Raw genomic sequence first — 17,630 nt, forward strand, 5'->3', positions numbered from 1 at the left:
CATGAATTACACACATACACAACAGATACTGCGTGATTTATCACTGTTGGTGTATTTTTCTCATTTTCAACAAAACTGAAATGAACGAAGGACAAACAAAAAAGCATTTAGCTAAAAATAACATGACAATGTTGGAGCATACATATAGTTCCAGTGCAGTCCTGCTGAACCTTGAATGAACTTTTGGAGAAATTTGAACGTCCAAATTGTCAGGGCAGGAAATAAACATTTTCTGCTGGTAGTTACTGTGGCTGATGGATTAGGCCCCTTTTACTATTTACCAACCAAATCAGGGGTGATATGGACAAAGTCTTTTTTCAATATATATATATTTTACATTGTGACAGCAATAGAAATTTTGATGAATGTTTCCTGGAAATGTAACTGAAAAACAAACCAGAGGAAGATGCCAAGGTAGTGAGGTTATTGTGCAAAAATCCAAAAGAGCCAATATTGCCAAAGTGATTTGAAAAATTGTCTGGCCTAATATAACCAGTGATAATAAAAGAATAGACAACCATCTTACTGAATCACCCAAAGCAAAGCCAAACAAATTAAATTTTGTACCAACTTAGTTTTCAAATTTGTGAGCAAGGTTGTCATACACTGTAGCTGCCAAAGGTAAAATTAACTAGGGTTTTGTTGAGTTAGTGTTAATTTCCTACCCTGCCGTTAAAATGAGTATATTTGATTAAAGAAACCGTTATGTCTGTCTGTACGTTGTCATAAATGACCTTATGGATTGAGGTTGTGTAGAATCTTAGCACCAGAAAACCAAGGCACGTGTTCTAAAAACAAAATGAGGTGTTCATAAATTACAGTAGAATTGACGTCTGAAGCCTAAACAATAAGCCAAACTAGTAAGGCAAAAATAAAATTAAAAACATGTCACAAGCAGACTTGAAACACAAAGGAGTCCATTTATAATTGCTGGCTCTCTAAAGTGAGTGGCCAGTAAATCTCATCAGTTCAACACCAGTCAGACACAGTTCTGTCGGAGGCATGGTGGTGTCTGAAAGTTCTGTCCATGTGGGGAAATGTTTGAGGATAAGAGTGCTCAGTCTGGTTCTCTGCTCTTGTCTTTGTAGAGATGCAGCTCCTCCATCTTCTCTTGCAAGAAGGAAACAGGCATGGAGCAACCTCGGGATCTTGGAGGCAGTGTGTTAACCTAGAAAACAGAAAGGAATTTACCATCAAGAAAATCATACGAAGGGAAGAGAAAGTACTCAGAGAAAATAAACCTTTAAATAGTCCTGAAACAATGTTGACAGAGGTATTTGGATATCATAAGTGAAAGGGGCACTTTTTTCCAGAATGTTAATTTATAATCTGTGAAATGTAATTCTTTAATCAGCAGAAACAAAATTCCTCCTTTGTGCCTAAAAATTCAGTAAAGAAAAACAAAACTATGAGCAAGGTACCTTGACTTATAAGGGTGAGTTGGCTGAGGCTACTTTTCTCAGTTCTCTATTGTAAATGAGAAAAAATACCTTTAGAAAGGACAACCTGTACACGAAAAGCATTATTTATTGGTCTAATTTATCTATGTTGTGCTGTGGATTTTAGACTAGAGGTCTAATCAGCCGCTGTACGTGAAAACCAAGTTTATGACTGTTATATAAAGGCTAATGATGAGATTATTACACACTGCTGGAGTCTATATGTACAGATACCCAGTCCATCGCAGGGACAAACAACCATTCACACTCACATTCACACCTGCGGGCAATTTAGAGTCACCAATTAACCCAACCTGGTGGAAGAAAGCCAGAGTATCTGGGGAGAATATGCAGACTCCACACAGAAAAGCCCCAGGGCTCAAACCCAGAACCTTCTTGCTGTGAGGTGACAGTGCTAACCACTGCACCACCGTGCCGTCCTAAATGACTGTTTACTATCTAGTAAATCTACAACGATGAAACTTAAGCAACAGTACAAGGTAAAGTGGTAAATTATTGGTGATCATTAGCTCCTGTAGCAGCAGCTAAAAATGTTTAACTCGAGTGATCTGGAGGCTCTTATTGTGTGATTTTTCTACCACATAGAGTCACTCCAGAGATTTAGACTAACATACGTACATTAAATTGAGCATTTGTGATGTAAGAAATGTCCACCTGCATGGTCACTTTGCAAGAGGGCAGAATTTCTTGTAATTTCTTTGCACTTTGCTGGTCTCACCTTTCTATCTGGAGACGCATATACATGAGAGTTGTGGTTGTTTCCCCTCTTGTCCTTCTTCTCAGGTGTCCACACTCCAGGATCTGTTTGAGTGGAACGGTCTGACAGCGTCGAATCACTGGTATTATTTTTCCGAACCAAAGTGCCCTTGTTGTGTTCTGTCTCATTGCTCTGGGGGAAAACAAAGGTCTCCTCCTCTGAACCTGAAAGGGAACATTAGACATTAGTGCACAGTATTAAAGGTCATTTAAAGGGAGGGAATTCAGTGTACATGTGTTTTGTGTACTGCATATGATGGAGAAAAGACTTACTCCAGCTGTTGCCCTTGGGTCTTAAGTCAGGGGCCGGGGTGCACGGGCAGGACCCAGTTGTGTTTTTGTGTTTCTTCAAGCACTCCATTCCCACCAGATCTCTACAGTGTCTGTGACAGTTTATCCCACAGTCTGAGAGACAGAGAAAATGTTGAGACATTTAACAGAAGCACTTCTACTTAAAGGATCAGTTCACTGAAATGACAAAAGGTCGGTACATTCAGTCCTTCGGAGTGCCAGAAACCAAATTCCTTTCACTTTACTTTCACATGCAGAAATCTCAGAGACACGTAATGTTGAAATTATTTGACAAGTTGCAACTGGAGGTGGGTGAGGAAATGTTTTGTCTCTATGATCTTACCTTTACAGTGGTAGCCCTGTTTGATGACTCCCCACAGCTACAAGAGGGCAGACATGATATGTCATATTACAGTTTGATTGAGCCAAAAACCAAAACCAAAAACCAAAAAAAAAAAGTAAAGAGCAGTGGATACTAACAAAGCCTCCACATGTGTCACAGAACGTTGGCCGTTTGTATGTGGTTTCATGGAAGTTATGTGCATCTTTGAAGTTGTAGCCCAGCTTAGCACATATAGACATTCCCCTCATGAAGTAAGAGGTGATTTCTTCACGGCTGATTTGTCCCTCCCTGGGCAGAAAATTTTCCAAAATGAAACACAAAAGTGAGTAAGAGAGTTGACGTTTTTTGTTTTTTTTAAATCCATCTCTGCTTTGCAGCCACGTCATGGTGAGAGGCCTTTGTGTGTGTTTGCAGCTTCCTCACCTGTCAGTTTCGTGCGTGCAGAAGGAGAAGGGGAAGTTGGCTGCTATTTTCTCAAAGTCCTCCAGCGAAATGTAGCCATCTTGGTTCTGGTCGTAGTTCTTCATTATGGACTGCAGGGGGGGCAACAGAGCAATCAGATGTTTAGTTACGCTTAAAAGCAGCTGGTTAGTTCTGCTTAAGCCTGCCGAGTAATAAGGAAGTGAAAGACATGAGGTTGTTGCAGAGTCACATACTCACATCCACCATCTGTTTGACATGTTTAGATATGGTGTCAGGGTCGAGCCTGGGGGTGACTCCTGAACCCCACTCTGCCACTACTGGTGGTTTAACTGGAGTTACAGGCTGTGGACCGACAGATGCAGTGATGAGACACGAAGGACGACATACAAGAAAACAAGAAGAAAAAAGAAAGAGCACACCCACCACATAACACGCTTCCCTAACGTATAGCACTTTGATGTGGCTGACTTTGATGTACAGCACTGAGTCTGTGCTTTTGTTTTGAAGAAGTTGGTACACCCACAGAAAGTACACAATTGTCCCTCCTCTTGTGAAAAGAGGTTAAAACAAGTGTGAGCCTGATGGTGTTAGATCAAGCTCAACTTCAAAGAACAGTATGTAACTCTACTGACCTGGATCTTGGGATTCTTGGGTTCCTTGGTGTATGAAAGTTCATATATCTCATCCTCGGTGTAGTACAAATCTAGAGAGAGCTGAAGCATTAAAAGAACATAATTTAAGATGTTCTTCGTGGACTCTTTTTATCTGTGTTCTTAAAAGTCAGCTCCTTGTTTCTATCTCGTACCGTGAGCAGATGCAGAAGGTCTTTGTTGGCCTCAAAGGGCGGCGTGCAGCTGTGAATGGCCAGCAGGTCATTTATGTTGCTGTACAGGTGCTGCAGTTTGCTCAGGTTGATCTTGTCTTCGTCGATGTAGTCTGGCAGGGCCTCATTCAGCGAGATCAGATCCTTCAGGTGGACGCCCAGGATGGGCACCTTGAAGCCGCTGCACTCATTGTAAACCCGCCGGTAGTTGCTGTAGTTGCTGCGCGAGGAGAGGAGCTCAGTCATCTCGCTCAGGGCCTGAAAGAGGAAAAAGATATTCATGATAAATTAGCCTGTCAAGTGTCTCATCTGTAATCATAACGATCAGATAAGAACTTTTGGTCCAAACAATATTCTGTATAAGATTTGAGTACAATTCTGTCAGTGCATAAAAAATTGTGTTAACAACATGGTCTTGTTCCAACATCGTCAGGCTTGGCTAGGCTCTTGTTTAAGCCTTGAGTCATTTGAGCAATTTTTACACAAAGCTCATGAGTTTAAGGACATATCTGTACATATATGGCATTCTGTATGTACAATACATGTTATTTTGCAGCGATTTCCAATGTACCATGTAATCTTTGTAAGGAGAAAATGAAAGAATTAATAGAAAGACAAGACGATGAAACCCCAAGAGGGGAGTTACACAGGAAAGCACAGGAAAGCAAGAAGTGAAAATGTCACCTAAACAGAATTCTCCAACTTGCCGTTAAACCAAAACACGTCATTTCTCTTGCTTATACCAGCATGTGTGCTAGTTTCATATTTAAGGCTAAAAAATAACTTTAGTCAGTTTGTTAAAGAGGTAATAAACACGGTTAACAGGTGAAAAGAGAGAAAAAAATGACACAAAACCAAAAATATCAAAGTTCAGCAAGGACATTGACTCAAGAAAGAAAAGTTTAATCATCATAGGCTTTTGGTGTGGTAGTCATCAACAGTCTGATTCGTGGTTATGTGTAACCTATACAATACCTTAGTGATGTCAGGAGGCAGCAGGTTAGAGGTGTCTTTGAGGCGGGAGATTGAGCTGTGACAGAGGCCTCCAGTTACTGCCATTAGAGTGTTAAAGTTTTGCAGAGCCCGAAGTTTCTACAGAGGAGAGAGCAAAGTGAACGTCTGCAAGGTGTGAAACAGCACATAAAGTCATTTTCTTAAAAACACACAATCCAAACAAGTACACCTCTTTACAGCCAAACAAAAAAATCCCTCTGAGCCTCTTGGCCAAGTTTTGTGATGTTTGATCTCTCGGTTGGTTTACCTGAGCCACATGAATGAACTTGGTGAAGACCTGGGCTCTCTGCTGGGCTGTGTGTCTGCTGAGGATCATCAGTTGGACCCACTGGGAGACCCCGTTGCACATCATGACCGACCGCTCCAGAGCAGGGTTGTCCCTCACTGAGCCTCGCACCACGTAGCTACGGTAGTCCAGGAACTGACCGATCAGACAGCAGAGGTCAGGCAAGAAACAACTTGGCCAAGAGTTCAGCAGCATTTTACCATAGGTGTACAAGGAAGAAAAAAAAAAAAAACTGTGTCCAAAATTAATCTGACCACTTTCACCAGTTTCACCAACCAAAACAAATCATGTTTTGTTCTCCTATCTGCTTTTCTGCTGACATCTGAACATCTCACCTGACTTCTCAATAAAAGGAAAGCTGTGGTACCACTTTCTAATGAGACATACTTTATAAAAGGTGCAAGTCTGAAGATGTAGGTATTAATAAGTAGATGGATTTTGGTACAGATCCTTTCTAACTCCTTTCCAGAAAGTAAGTGGTCAAACAATCTATTGAGTCTTAGTGATAAAATGCTTGAACTTAATAAAAATACAGAGTAAGTTATGGTGCAGGAGATATTACACACCACCCAGAGGAATTTCTTACAATCTGGCAACTCAGAAGTGCTTCTTACAAACAGATACAACTGACACCAAAGATAAATTAAAAAGACATATGTCAATTGTATAGCCCATAAACTCTCTGCCACCAGCATTGCTAACACTAGTGAAGTCCCCTTAATACTCTCACAGTCTGGCATTTCATTAGATGCACAACTCTCTCTGTATTGCATCAAACCCTAAGTTACACAAACATGCCACTGCATTGTTATTAAAAGTTTGTGCTTAGTTGTCATGTAAAACTATGTTTTCACTATAAAGTTTTGTTAAAGTGTCTTTCTTTATCAGAGAATCAACTGTAGCCTTATGACATTTGGCATTTTAATTGGCATGCACTCAGTTAAGCATGCTGTTAAATCTTCGTGGTATTCACTTCCACCTATTGTGAATGTTTTTCATGGGAGTGGCAACATCTCTGCAAGTCATGGCAACACGATGACGCCTCATTATGCAAAGTGAGAGCAACAAATAGTGAGAAGTTGTTCACTGAACTTACCGAAACGTTACAGAAGTTCTTGAATTCCAGGTAGCTGAGATGCTCGGCCATTTCATCTGGCTCCATGTGGTCAAAGATCAAAGACACCTTCCTCTTCTTCACAGAGGGTGAGGGTGCCTGGGATATGTTCACATGAGGGCTTCTAGGAAAAGAAAGCAAAGCAACAGGACAAAAATAGATGGTTTTTCTATTTATAGAAAAACTTGGTAGAGCCGTGGCCAAAGAAGCAAACTACAAATCCCCCAGGGCATGATGGTGAATGAAATGAAAACACGGCTCACAGGCAGGAGGTGTCAATGAGCTGCGAGTGCGTCTCCTCTCCATCTGACCGAACTAGCGCCCATAGGTCCCCCATGGTCTGCTCGAGCAGGGGGTCTGCCTCGAATACTGCCGGGAACTGGCTGATCCACTGCCTTGCCACGAAGCAGGACAGAAAATATGTTTACTACCCGCAAAGAGAGCAGGATAACCAGTTCTGTCACACACTCTGTCAAACAACACACTCATGTATGTGCCTGGTGTCCTTACTCACCTGACAAGGTGGCAGATCTGTGTCCGCCTCAGCCCTCTCTTGTCCTAAGGGACAATCCTTATACGTGAGAGAAAGAGTTAAAGATCTAAACACACGATGGAGATATGGCTCACCATTACACAAAACACTAGCAGGGATATATACTTCAAATCTGCTTTGCTGACAAGGAGTGCAAAACAAAGCCATGTCTGTTTCCTGATCTGATTAATGACCGTGGACATGTGATTGGGAGCAGTGCACTGGTGGGACCAGAGTACTGTACTGAGCAACAGTGGAGGATATAGGGTGAGAAGTTTCTGGGTGAACGTCTGAGATGGCACGACCCAACTGTGCATCATCAGCGTCATGTGGACCAACTGGGAACCTCTGGGGCTGGAAAGTTTCCCCTCAGAATCTGCAACCAAAACACAGCCACACATTTCCCACAGTGAGGATTAATGTGGTTAACAACAACAACAACAACAACTTCGGGCTGTAGATTTTTTTTTTCTCCATGGAGACATGCAGCTCAGGTGGATTTGAGATTTTGGACTTGTGATCAAATGTCAACCTGCTCCGCATGTTTTCCTGCCTTTTCCCTACTGTGTGCCAACTGTTTATACCAAAAAGTCTAAACAAGTGCATCGAAATTTACTTTACATTCAATGTACCTTTTCATCATACATTATATCATCATGGGACCTGAAGAGCACAAATTAGTTATTGTCTCTGACAGGGTTATTTAATGTTGCTGGAAAAAGAGAGAGGCCAAAAATAAGACTGACTGGCATGTGGGTGTGGGAATCATTTCTTGTCACCTATAACCAACTCAAACCAAGCAACACAAGAGCTTCGGCACTCAGCCAAAACCAGCTTTTGATCCTTTTCATAGCCACATATAGGGGGAAAAATACATTATTGTATGTATTTCCCTGCAGCAACTCTCTCTCTATTTAATGAAACATGTGCATGCATGTGATCTGCAAGTACTCACAGCTACAGACTGTTTATGTTTAACATTTCATGCTATTTCAAATATATTATATAATATATAATTATATAATTATAATTATATATATTAATATATAATTGGTTTTTTTTTTTTAAATTCATACTATATGTCAGATTTTGATATAAATGCCTTATTAAAAGGGTGAGTACAACTAAGCCACCACCCTCTAAAACAAACAAACAAATGCCACTTCCTCCTAGTGGTGTCTGCGTCCTCAGATATTTTGGGTTTATTTGTTTATTTTCTTTTGTTCATCTTTGGAGTTCATTGTTATTTCAACCTTTGATGACAAAAGTTCCCTAGAAAAACCAGCTAAACCAGGACATTGTTTATGTATAGACATATTGCTGCTCAGTTTTTCAAATGTTACTTTTCTGTCTTTTAGCCTAACAAAAGAAATTCTGTTCACCATTACTGTGGTGGCAGCAGGATTTTAAACAGTGGATATCTCAAAACCTTGATAAATTACAAATGATCTGTATGCTAGATACCTCTAGGGATACCTAGGCATGTTTTTTTTGTGATTTTTGTGAACTGACCAATGAGGAGTGTGGGACCACTGAAAGAGAGGGAAAGTGGAGAGAGACTTGTATAGTTTAACAGTGCATGGGAATAGCTAGTTGGCCTCTGCAGCCCAACAGAACAAAGCTTGATTGTATGAGACTGCCCTTTGTTTCCCTCACTCGCTCCCTCCCTCCCTGTCAGTCTCTCACCCTGGATTTGCCCCTCACTCTCACTCATCCCTCATTTATATAACCTGGTTGTGATGAAGAGTAAAGACACATGGCAAACTTTGGAAACACACACAAACACACAGAGACAGATACTGACCAAAGCAGTTTAGGCAGCGCTGTATGAGCTCATCCAGGCTGGCAGCACTGGCGCTGGGAGCAGAGCTGGGGCTCTGCAGGACCCGGCTGATGTCCTGAGGACTGGGACATGTGTTCCTCCTCCGCTGCATCGGCTTCTTGCTCTTCAGCACACCAGGGCTCTCACTGGGTTTCCTGAGAGAGAGAGATAGAGATAGAGAGAGAGGGGTAGACAGACACAGAGAAGGAGTATAAGTAGCCTAGAAATAAGTAGAGCAGAGTGTGGCGAGGTAGTGCAGGTCAACATCTGAGGAAATGCAGCTCCCCACATCTGATAAGCTGTGCTACAGCGCTGCAACTGTCTGTCATGCACAGGCAGATCAACTGCAAACAACTACACAGCTTTCTGTGTTTTTCTACTTGAAGCCACCACAGAGACAGATAATGTCGGAACAGTGTAGAAAATTATTTATCACAAACTTATCGGAGGGGGGGGGGGGCTTTCACACTGACATTTTGTTATGTCAGTTTCTACTTGTTCTGTGCTTTTAATCGAGGAGTTTGGATGTGGCTTCGGTCACAAGTGCTAACACCTAATCATCTTTTCAAATGTGAAGAGAGGCCTGATATGTTTTTAGTTAATGAGGTAAATATAATTATAATGACCACTGTAGCTCCTTGCATGAGTTCCAAAAACCTAGCAACACAGCTATATTTATCGAGTGGTTCTAAATGCAAGTGACCATTTTTAGCGCAACAAAATTTCTGGTGTCAGCTGCCATTGCCTTTGTGGTATTAATGCACACTCTTAAGTGTTGGCTACAGTATAGACTGAGAATCTGAAACTCAGACTGAAAAACTACAATATTACATCACATTTGGATGATGTCAGTAGCACAATGTGTCACTCATCTACAGCAATATTAATTTGCAAGTCATAGTACTTTTTCATCATTTCCTCAGAAAACCAGTTGCTCTCAGCACCTGATATGGCTTCACAAAAAAAAGCACAGTTTGTGGCGACCATGGTAGCTAATGGTATTATTCACTGTAATGACATGAACAGTTTGGAAGATATGGGAGACAACAGTCAGTTGAGAATAAAACAACAACTGAATGCTGTTTACATACAGTGTTGTCACCCTGTGTCACTGTTGTCAAGGACACTGAGAATTCTGCAACATAAAACAGTTTATTTCACTCTTGTGAAACACTGAGTAGTTTTATGTACTTAGGTGTCTACAAACAAGAGGGAGAGGGAAAAAAAACACTCCTTAGTTAAACCCCTCACACACACACCGTGCAACTTGTTTGAAGGCGTTATACGATGACTTTGTTTCAGGTGTCACCATTAGGTCCAAACAGATTGGGAACCACTCCTGTGCGACAATGCTGACGCTTGTTGTGGTTCCTTTTTGCTTTCAGTGGTAATGTGCAAATAGGAGGAACCTGGACTTAAAAAGTGTTGACGGACGTTGCTTTTGGTCAGACATAGCATATAGACCACACCTTTGGCCATACCCTACTGTGGTCCTGGACTGAACATGGTCAGAAGTACAAATTAACTTTCACCCAAAGAGGGTGAATGAGCAACACTTATTTTCTGGGGTATACTGGGGTGTAACATGGAGTTATATGTCAAATCGCCTTAAAAAGACACAAGATTAATGCTTCCTCTTCAGATCAGGGGCTCAGTTTAGCAATGTCTGACTGTATTTCACAATAAGCAGTAACTGACTTAATCTCATACTTTTTATATTTTAACTGGTATCTTTGCTTCAATTTTGCAAAAGAATTGGGAGAGTGTTTTAATCCACAATCCTCCTGCCAAATTTTAAATTAAGTCTGATCAACGCGTTTGTCTGCCTCCTTAAAAATGTGGTAAAAGCATCACATTTTGTGCTTGGGTGTGTCAGATTTTGTCCTCATATACAAAAATTGTGCACTATGTAACACGGCGAAACTGTCAGTCTCTATACTACAGCAAATGTGATGACATTACCAGGAAATGCTGTGAGTTCAGAGAACTGGCGACAAGTTCCCTGAATGACCAGACTTACATCCCCTTCTCTTAACCTCTGTTTGTTTGTGCAGCTCATTTCCCCAGCCCACTCACATTCTCAACACACACATACTCACAAAATATAGAACTCAATGTACACATGCATCCACACTCCAGCCACATAAAAACGTTAGGTTTGCTTTTATGTACAACACATTAATGGACACTCATGGATGCACAATTTCATACAGGCGTAAAGGGTGACATTCACTGATCTATTTATACCACGAGCTGCTCTCCTGCCTGTACGTGCTGTTCCATCCGGCCGTCACAGTTATCACACCACACATTTCCCCCCCAGCCATGCCCAGTTTCACAAACCCTGATGGGGGGGGGTGTCAGTGACGACCCCATCTCTCTGCATCATGGTAGTCCAGCTCCAGACAGCTGGTTTGGAAACCTGCTGGGCAGCAAAACCCCATCTCTCCTCCTCCTCGCCTCATTACACTGACTGGCTACTGAACTCAAAACACCAACACCAAACAGCACAGCATGTACCTCCATCAACTGTTCTACATTAAGGATAAGTAAGCTCAGAGGTGTCTGGGTTCATTTCATCTATACCCCAGCCACCTACTACGCTTATGCATCATATTCTATTGACCTTGCATCTCATCATATGCTCTGTCATGTTCCTGCTTTAAGATAAATTGAAGGATCACATTTGTCTCTCTAACTTTAGACCATTGTCACAGTTGTTTTCTATACAGAGCATAAAGTGCAAATTTGTAATTTGTGATTTTGGATTAATGAATAATACTGACTCAACCTGATTTCCCTAATAGCTGGAAATATTAGCCAACCACTTACACACAGACAGCCATCTTAGAAACAATTAAACAATCATAAAATGCATTTTCATCAAGCCCAAAACAAGTTTGACTTCCTAAGCTTATTAAAAAGCTTTTCGTCTGACAACAGTGCTGTGACATTCAGCAGATTATTTAAGTATAAATTATATCATTCACATACATGACCCAGGTGGGACTTGAACCTACAATCCTCAGCTCTAGAGGGTGATTCCTAATTTATTGTGGCTCTAGGCCACACTTTACTACTTCAAATTGGCTTTTACACAGTTTAATACATGACTGTCCGTGTTTCCAGAGAGCAAGGTGAAGTCTTATTTGTTTGTTTTATGTGACCAACAGTCCAAAATACAAAAGTGTGTAGTGTTTTTCAGTGATCCAAAAACAGCAAAACAAATATTGAGAAGCTTGAACAAATGCATATGTAGCATTTTTGTTTGATAAATGACTTTTCATACTTTCACTTCTTCATTGTGTCCTGTACATAGTACATACATATGATATGTTTTTTAGATTTTTGTATTTTGTAACATGTAAACTAATGTATTAAATAAACTAAGGAAAAAAAAACATCATCATACAACATATTATCATACATCTGGCCAATTAATTTTCTGACTTCTGATCGATGGATTTTCTTTCTTATCTCGGTGCCCTTTACAACTTGTCATCTCTCTTTGACTCAGAGCGAATTCAGCTCTGTCCGTCAAGGCAGTCGCACATATGTGGAGACACGATCGCTACTACAAACAGAAGTGCTGATGGGGAAATGTTTTTGATGTCATGACGTTTGTCAGGGAATTTCCCCCAGAGTGCTGAGCAGGTAACACACAGCACAGCAGCCAGTGATCTCTTTTCTGTGTAATGAGCCAGGCCAGCTGAAGATACCGAGTGCTGTTGGTAAATACAGTCAGCGTGTGATGAACTCCCATGCAAATCTGAACACAATTGGAGTTACTGTTAGGGCATTTGCATTCACCTCAAGATAAACAACTTGGGCAAATATAGGAGTAACTCCTCTCCCTCTTTTTTTTTATGGTACTTCCATGGAAACATCATTGTTTTCCATGCAATTGTTTTGTTTTACTTGGTGGTGAAACAGAAAATACTTGTCTGCATGACAATGAGGAAAAAACCCTATGAACTTGGATCTGGGTCCATCATATCACTGATTTTGTTTTAAGAAGATCCCCCACACTCCTTTTCCTCCCCGACTCCTCCTTCACCCACTTTTTCCCTCTTCCCTCATCCATGCTCTATTCAAGCCATTCAGGAAACAGCTTCTCCTTTTTTTTCTTTGGAAATACCCCTCTCACTCCCCTTCCCATCCGTGTCAGGTCTCCTGGCCACAGATCCCGTCCCCCCTCCCTCGCCTCCCCTTTTCCCCTCTCTCGCTCTCACACTGGCGGGGGGATATGCAAATTCCTCTCTTTCTTTCCTTAATTGATTAATTGAAGCCAGGGCCCTTTGAAGGCCTTGTTTGTGAGCTGCTCTTTTTCTGTTGCTCTTCCCTTTCACAACCTGCGTTCTTGTTCCCTCCACATCAGGGAGATGCATCTATTACAATAAGTAATTCTTCATTCATTCTTCATTCTTCATTTAGTCCAACTGTAGCAACCACTGTAGTTAGCAACAGAATATCTACGGCAAATACCCATACAACTCTTCACCTTTTCTGTGAGGAAAAAGGACTGCAGCCATGAATCTGTTTGACTATGAAATCATACCTGTGCAACTACACACACCTTCCTTCTCTCTTTGAAAACTCTCTCTCTCTCTCACACACACATACACACACACTATATCTGTAATTCTGCTTCAATGAATTTCCTTTATTTATTAAGATTTTGTTTCATGTTGTCATTGTCTTTTTTTCTCTTTTTTGGCTGATGATACATATAATACATTCATATTTATATATTTTCCCTTCAACAAAGATTTCAAAGTTTTATTCAATATTTCTGCTATTTTCTTTTTGCGTATCTTAACAAAAGCTAATCTTGCTGTGGTGTGTTAATTCTAAGTACTGATTTCAGATAACCTCTGCTACTGAAGGGGGAACCACAGTAATGTGGCCACTCCATCAGTCCACCTTAAACTCAGGTGGCTAAATCACACATAACACGCGTCTGACTACCTTAACATTCAACACACAATCCTTTCATTCCAGGCAATCTGATAAGAGCTGCGGTCACAACTGCAGAAGTAAAAAAGTCACCACTGAAAACACAACTTACAAAACATATTTTTTTTCACCAGTATCTAAAATCAAATGCATAAAAAACATCTTTCAACTGACATGTAAATGGGGACTGGTTGAACAAAACAGAAAAACAGAACACTTTTCCATGGAAAGGTGTTCAGGCAGCGCTCAGCAGGCACGGACAACTGTTGAATGTCAGGGCTTGCTTGTGTGCAGTACACACAAATAATTTGAGAAGTTGATAGTCTTCACTGATATGCAGGTCAAAGACATTAGCCATGAGTGTGGGCAAGTGTGTATGTGTGATATGTGTCTGCAACCTTTCTTTTAACACAAAGCCTCTCTTTCTCTCCACTGCATACTGTCTAGATTAAAATAAATGGCAGAACACACACACACACACACACACACACACACACACACACACACACACACACACAACCAAACGGAAAATAAAAGTAAATGCCCTAGTTTCTCAACTTGTTAAGAGCCTTTGCACAAACCACACTGCATCTCTGATATAACCTCAGTGTTCACACATCTCCGCTGCACACAAAACACTTGCTGCTGACACATACTTAGACTTACACTTGCTTAGAAACTGAGCTGCAAGTGGTTCTCTGAGTGTATCAGACTCTCAGTTTTGATGCACCCTCTTCTTTTAAATTACCTCTTGGTCCTGTTCATTGCAGAGCTCTTCTCCTCGGCGGCACTCCTCCTCTACTGGTGATCCGCACGGGCATCTGAGCGTGTCCCTACAGCTCCATGGTTGACCCTGCTCCTCCTCCTCCTCCTCCTCTGTGTCCTCTATGTGTTTATGTGCCAGCAAGAGCGGGCACAGGACGGAGAGCTGCTGGGGGTGAGGGCTGCCCACCTACCAGTCATCGACTAGACTAAACTCCACGCCTAAAACCCTGCTTATCAAACCACTCAGAGTGTCAGTCAACCTCCCTCTCTCTGCTATCTGAAGATGCCTATCAACCACGAATCAGCAACAAAACAGACTTCATGCTCCGTTTGCCTGCAATGAAGCAGACATGTTAAGAGAAAAAGCCTCAAATAAGCTTCAAACTAGAGTGAAAAAGCCAACGAAAGTCATTCACTTGTCCCTTCAACATAAACAAGTCAGCATCTTAAATGGAGGAACTGGCTCTGACAGATAGGGGAACTCACATTAGTTTCTGTGTGCGTGTCTGTGTGTGCGTGTGCACAAGGGGGAGGGGAGAGAGAGAGAGAGAGAGAGAGAGAGAGAGAGAGAGAGAGAGAGAGAACAGTGAACACAAGAGTACCATTAGAGGAAGGAGGAGGAGAGTTTTAGAGAGATAGTGATGAGCAATCATCTGAGCACCATCAGTGTACTCCAGGAAGTGACATCTGCGGTTCTTTTTCAGAGTATCAACATAGAAAAAAATGCACCACACCTAAATGTCACTTTTTGATACAGTCTTCTGGGGCATCGCCTGAACTTGGCAAAAGAATCAGTTCCTGAAAAGAAATAATAAGGTGTCTGATAACATTGTTGAATTATGACATGTATCTCCCTACTAGATTTGTTCAAGCAGGGTCTCCAGGGTCCCCCAAATCACGTTTATCATCCTGATTTCTTCCTTTTCTTCTTTTTTTTTAACCCCCTCTGTCATTTCTCAGGGTAGCAAGTGATTACACAGGGAGGTAGTGTTTGTGCTTGTGAATGTGGCTGTGCAGCTGGACAGGGAGACTCAAAGGCATCCTTGTTTTAACACACCAAGAGGAAGAGGCGATCAAACAGGGGACATTAATGTCCCTGAGTCTGCAGAGGTGGCTTCTTTGCTGCAGGAAGCTGACTGGCTGGCAGAGAGAGTGGGTGATATGGCATTCAAAAGCAGGGAAAGATGCACAGAGTGGGGCTCCTGCAGTCCTTGCATGTTAAGTCCAAAACACCTAAAATTGCATTGCATCTGGATTTGCATTAGAAAGAGGAATCACTGAAGGACTTGAACGGGGTAAATGGAAATGTTAAAGAAGAAAACAAGTAATGTGGTAATCTTACTGTATGTTATGCAATAGTTCTTTAAAACAAGAAGAGCTGCAATCAACTCAGCTGGTGTTTATATATATATATATATATATATATATATATATATATATATATATATATATATATATATGTTTCCCTTGAGGAAGTAATTAAGTTCCATACTAAGACAGTATGGAACAGTAAAACGTCCCAAATAACGTATCTCATATATTTGTAAGGAGTCTGACATGTCAAGTTATAACGTCTTTCGTTTACCTCTGTCTTTGTTAGCAAAGAAATTTAACTAGCGTGACGTTAGCATTCCGTTAAAGTATTCTGAAGCCACCACATTTTATTTTAATTAAGCTTCACGGCTTTACATACTGCATTCTGCCATAGGTCAAGACTTACCTTTGTACTCATGACTGACTCGATAATTTAGTTGGAGTCAGAATTGGAGGTCAGTATGCAGAGATTTCTCTCTCAGTCCAATTCTCGGTGCAATGTCGCCACCCTCAGGCGCAGCGCCGCAGCTGCACGTAAGTGGAGGCGGATTCATGAGTTGGCAAGAAAAAACAGCAGGTCACTTCTGACTCAGGACTCGCACTCCCAGAATTCATGTTAGTTCTGCTTCAGTGGCGGATCACCTCCCCCTCCGCCTCCTCTCCTCCTCTCTGTTTTCCCTGCTGGACAGAGTTGTATCCCGGCGAGCAGCGTCCCAAAACGGCTTAATCCGCTGCCGGCTGCCGTTGCAGTGGGAGATGGGCGAGAAGGAGAGCATGCTGAAGGATGCCAGATGGAGACTGAGGAGGTAAGGATGTGTGTTTGTGTGCACACCGTCTGCAGGCTGGTCACCGTCTCTGTGTGAGTGTGGGATGCGCTTTTTTTCCGCTCAGACTTCCAGCTTTTCTGTCTGGTGCATCCCCGCTGTCTGACATGACCAGAAGGGGTGTGCCCCTTACACTACATGCAGATCCACCGTTCTCCTTCACGATTACATCCGGGCTGTCCAGATAGAGCTGTTGATACTGACTGAAGATAGCAGTTTAGGTCTGCCATTGGTGGTCTGCAAAAATATTTCCTGGTACATTGTTTACTTGTAACCACCTGGGCAATTTGTGATAAGGTGTAGTCTAATATTTCAGTGGTAAAAGAAGGGGATTGTGTTCAGGCTGTAGGGAAACCGACAGAAATGCTGGATGGACACCTTTCATAAATTAGATGTTTTTAACTAAGGCCAACTAAGATAAATACATCCCCAAATTGTTCATGTCCACACAGCAAGCAAAGATTTACAATGATGTAACACAGAGGAAGTCAGCAAATCCTTACATTTAAGAAGCTGAAACCAGCATTTTTTTTGTTGTTTGCTTGATTAATAATTGACATTATCAGTTATTGAAAGAAAATGAATTTTTGGTTGATTAGTCACTGTTCATACCCCTCCTCACAAAAAGAAAGGATGTAAGGAAGAAAGAATCTCACTTCTGACATTGTTACATCCAAAAATAAATAAATAAATCAAATGAAATAAAGTAAATTGGCTTAAGGTGAACAAAAACATCACCAGGATGATTTCTTTATGGTGAATTGTCTTGGCTTATTGATCTTATGGATTCATGTCCAGTCATTAAGGCACATGAGAGGTTCATTCAGGGCTGGGTGACAAAACCAAGATGATAATTATCATGATATATTCCTCAATAGCAACAAAACAAATGCTTGATAAATATTGG

The 17,630-nt window shown here is 41.4% G+C and overlaps 1 protein-coding gene across 2 annotated transcripts; it reads right to left on the bottom strand.

The window, feature by feature from the left end:
• Positions 1-33: 33 nt before the first annotated feature.
• rasgrp4 (RAS guanyl releasing protein 4) lies at positions 34-15,069 on the bottom strand. Of its 2 annotated transcripts, XM_051078935.1 has the most exons (17): positions 14,569-15,069; positions 8,847-9,019; positions 7,307-7,418; positions 7,025-7,088; positions 6,774-6,901; positions 6,493-6,634; positions 5,358-5,531; positions 5,072-5,188; positions 4,079-4,354; positions 3,906-3,986; positions 3,511-3,615; positions 3,274-3,383; positions 2,988-3,138; positions 2,851-2,887; positions 2,490-2,621; positions 2,179-2,381; positions 34-1,168 (listed from the first exon to the last, which is right to left on the bottom strand). In XM_051078935.1, the coding sequence occupies exons 1-17, from the start codon at positions 14,583-14,585 to the stop codon at positions 1,058-1,060; spliced, it is 2,133 nt and encodes a 710-aa protein (XP_050934892.1). In that variant the 5' UTR covers positions 14,586-15,069; the 3' UTR covers positions 34-1,057. The 2 variants fall into 2 exon arrangements, with proteins under 2 accessions (XP_050934892.1, XP_050934893.1); XM_051078936.1 differs by lacking the exons at positions 8,847-9,019; positions 14,569-15,069 and having other exon boundaries at positions 6,774-6,905; positions 7,307-7,393.
• Between the last annotated feature and the right edge of the window lie 2,561 nt (positions 15,070-17,630).

Source organism: Lates calcarifer, linkage group LG21 (genome assembly GCF_001640805.2).
Source record: "Lates calcarifer isolate ASB-BC8 linkage group LG21, TLL_Latcal_v3, whole genome shotgun sequence".
NCBI lineage: Eukaryota > Metazoa > Chordata > Actinopteri > Centropomidae > Lates > Lates calcarifer.